Raw genomic sequence first — 3,317 nt, forward strand, 5'->3', positions numbered from 1 at the left:
GGTGTGTAGATGTGTGTGAGTGTGTATCTGATGAGCAGGTGTGTAGATGTGTGTGAGTGTGTATCTGATGAGCAGGTTGCACCTTGTACGGCAGCCTCGGCCACAGTGTATGAATGTGTGTGAATGGTGAATAAATCCCAAAATAGAACAAACATGACAGACAAAAGAAAAAGAAAACAGGTGCATAGAGGCAAGCAGGACAGGTGGGCCATGAAAAGGAGGAACACTGGGAACACCTGTCAATAAGAAAAATGCCCTCGCCGCCGTCAGTACTTAAGGCTTCAAGAACTTAGAAGAGCATCTCTGGTACAAACAGGATTAAAAATGGAGCTTTTGCTCAGTAAAACTCAGTTTTACAGATCCGTTGAGTGAATAAATGAATCGAGTAGTCCACAAAATAAAGTGAGTCTTCTAAGGATTTGTTTAGCCGTGGATAACAAAAGTGTTTTCTTATTCTATGATTATGTTTTTGGGGCTTTCGCCTGTATTAGTGACAGTGGATAGGCATGAAAGGGGGAGAGAGATGGGGGACGACATGCAGGAAAGGACTGCAGGTCGGGTTTAAACCTGGACGCCGCTGGGTGAGCTAGAGGCCCCCCCCCCCCCCCCCCACCCACAGCCAAAGACCTTTAGGTGATTTATTACTGAAACAGATTCTGTGTCTTTGTGTTTCAGCCTCCAGACTCAGGATCCATCAGGAGGCTTCTGTCCGACACTAAAAGCCTGCGCCAGATCCTGGAGGAGGCCGACTCGGTGCTCCGGATGTTCTGGAGAACCGCTCTGCCGGACCACGAGGACCCCAAACAGGTCAGGACCGACGCCTCGCGGCGTTACAGAGGCTGATGGATGTGATGGTGCAGGTCCATCTATACGCTTCCCAGCATTGCACACTAGTGGGCCGTTAGTTGCTCTTCAACGACCACTGACGAGCAAAGACAACGGTCTACACCCTCCTACAGCAACGATGGCTGCAGCTGATTGGACGAACACGTCACGTGGGGCTGGCTGCTCCCGAATTTCAAAACCGACTGTAACACCGACCTTAATGGCGGCTCGTTCGGAACAAGAGCTTGATTTGGAATATAAGATTATAGGACTCGGTCATGAACCAAATCGTCTCCTGAAATGGAGACTTTGTACAACAAAAAGTGAATTCACTGCTTTTGCTGCTGTTTTAAATCAGATCTTTTAGGGCTAGCAGTGATTGCTAACATACAAAAGTCTTGAGCCAACAGTAGCCATCGTTTTGTGCGTGCGTGCGTGTCCATGTGGAGCTCCTATAACCCGTGATGCAGTTAGAAACAAGAACGATAGCTAGCTAACTAGTGATAACATTAGCATTTGGCCTCGAGGGCTTGTTAAAACGATTTCCCATCCTTCTTCCTTCTTCTGATTTCCAGCCACAGCCTGTCACTCCCCCCTGTACTGACATTACATGCATTGTGATGTTAAGACATTACAATCAGGGTTCAAAATTAGCACCATCTACAAGCCAAATGCTGGTAGAATATGCAAGTGGCTGGCAGATTTGCATCACTCAGCAGCCAAAACAACCAATGGTAATCTAGGGAGTGGCTGGTAAAATTCAACATCCACTAGCATTTGGCAGGGGGACAAAAAAGCTAATTTTGAACCCTGATTACAATGCCTTGTGTTTCTTACTCCCGAATGTATTGTCATGTATTGTTCGTCAGACGTTACGTAATTAAAGCATTTTGTGTGTCTACAGGATCCGTCTCTGAGGGAGGAGGTCGTCTCTCTCCGTCTGAGGCTCTCGGAGCGAGAGCAGGCTCTCCAGGACGCCATGGAGAGACTCAGGAGCTCCAACCGCACCAGAGATAGCATGGAGCACTTTATAGTCAACCAACGTGAGTGGTCACGCTCGCATGGAACCATCTTTTATCACATTGTTTTTACACATCATATCACAGCTTACTCAAACATAAAGGAAACCCTGCAAATCTTTCAGTAATGTAATAAATAAATCTACATTCTTACTAGTCTTAATCTCTTAGTCACTAAAGATTAGGGCCGCCACTACTGACTGTTGTTGTTGTTAATTAATCTGTTGATTATTTTCTGTGTGTGTGTGTCTGTCTGTGTGTGCGTGCGTGCCTGCTTGTGGATGAGTGCACGTGCGTGTGTGTGTGTCTGTTTGTGTGTGCATGTATGTGTGTTTGTGTCCGTCTGTGTGCGTGCCCGCGTGTGCGTGCGTGCCTGCGTGCATGTCTGTCTGTGTCTCTCTGTCTGTGTGTGTGTGTGTGTGTGTGTGTGCGTGCGTGTTTGTGTCTGTCTGTGTGTTTGTGTCTCTCTGTCTGTGTCTGTGTGTGTGTATGCGTGTGTGTGTCTCTCTGTTTGTGTGTCTGTGTCTCTCTGTCTGTGTGTGCGTGCGTGCGTGCGTGCGTACGTGTGTGTGTGTGTGTGTGTGTGCGTGCATGCGTGCGTCTGTATGTATGTGTGTGTGTGTGTGTATGCATTTGTGTGTGTGCGCGTGTATGTGTGTGTGTGTGTGTTTACAGTGTCGAGAACGCGGGACGTGTTGAGTAAAGCAAAGACAAACTTACAGGTGAGTTCCCACGTCTTTCATTGTCTTTTCAGGATAATAAAAACATTTATTAATAGCAGGAGAGAATAACTTCATCTGTGGTTCCCAAACATCTCCACGTGAACGCCCATTAAACTCAACGCAGACCCTGGGGCCCCCATTTGATAAGATTTTACCCCAGTCTGGTAGGATTTGGGGACTTTTTATGTTTTCTTCAGAAGGTGCATGGCCCCATTTTAACAATCTGAAACTCAGGTATCAAACAGCTTGTGGGCAGGATAAATGACTCTAAAATTCAAAGGGGCAGGCCTTGAGTTCAACACAAGGGCCCTTAAGGACCCCCATAAAGGACCCCTGGGGTTCCCCTGACCCTATTTTGGGAACCACTGCCTCAGATAATCAGAAATGGATGAGTGGAAGTGTTCCAGCCTCTCACCTCTCTGCTGCTGTTTCTCTTTCCTCTGACTCCTGCTGAGACTCCTCAGGAGAACCAGCTCAGGATCTCCTCCCTCCGCCGTGTCTCTTCCTCCCCCTCGTCCTCCTCTTCCTCTTTCTCCCCCTCCTCCTCCTCTTCCTCTTCCTCACACCCCTGGCCTGGTAAAGGTATGCTCCCCTGGCTTTGCTGTGTCCTTTTAACATGAAGCCCCTTGTTTTTTTGATTAAATGATTTCATGAAAACCCTGTTCAGGTTTTAGACATTTTAGCCACTTACTTTTCTGTCAAAATGGTGGCATAAACAGTCAAGTCACATGACCTCCAGACCTTTATCACA

At 47.3% G+C, this 3,317-nt stretch overlaps 1 protein-coding gene across 1 annotated transcript in view; it reads left to right on the forward strand.

Moving 5' to 3' along the window:
- Positions 1-3,317, forward strand: part of pde4dip (phosphodiesterase 4D interacting protein) — a 53,995-nt gene that overhangs the window by 48,997 nt on the left and 1,681 nt on the right. The window contains exons 31-34 of the mRNA XM_034882135.1: positions 676-807; positions 1,730-1,868; positions 2,520-2,566; positions 3,031-3,148. Of these exons, the coding sequence (XP_034738026.1) occupies positions 676-807; positions 1,730-1,868; positions 2,520-2,566; positions 3,031-3,148 (436 nt within the window). The remainder of the gene's footprint in view (positions 1-675; positions 808-1,729; positions 1,869-2,519; positions 2,567-3,030; positions 3,149-3,317) is intronic.

Source organism: Etheostoma cragini, chromosome 9, assembly GCF_013103735.1.
Source record: "Etheostoma cragini isolate CJK2018 chromosome 9, CSU_Ecrag_1.0, whole genome shotgun sequence".
NCBI lineage: Eukaryota > Metazoa > Chordata > Actinopteri > Perciformes > Percidae > Etheostoma > Etheostoma cragini.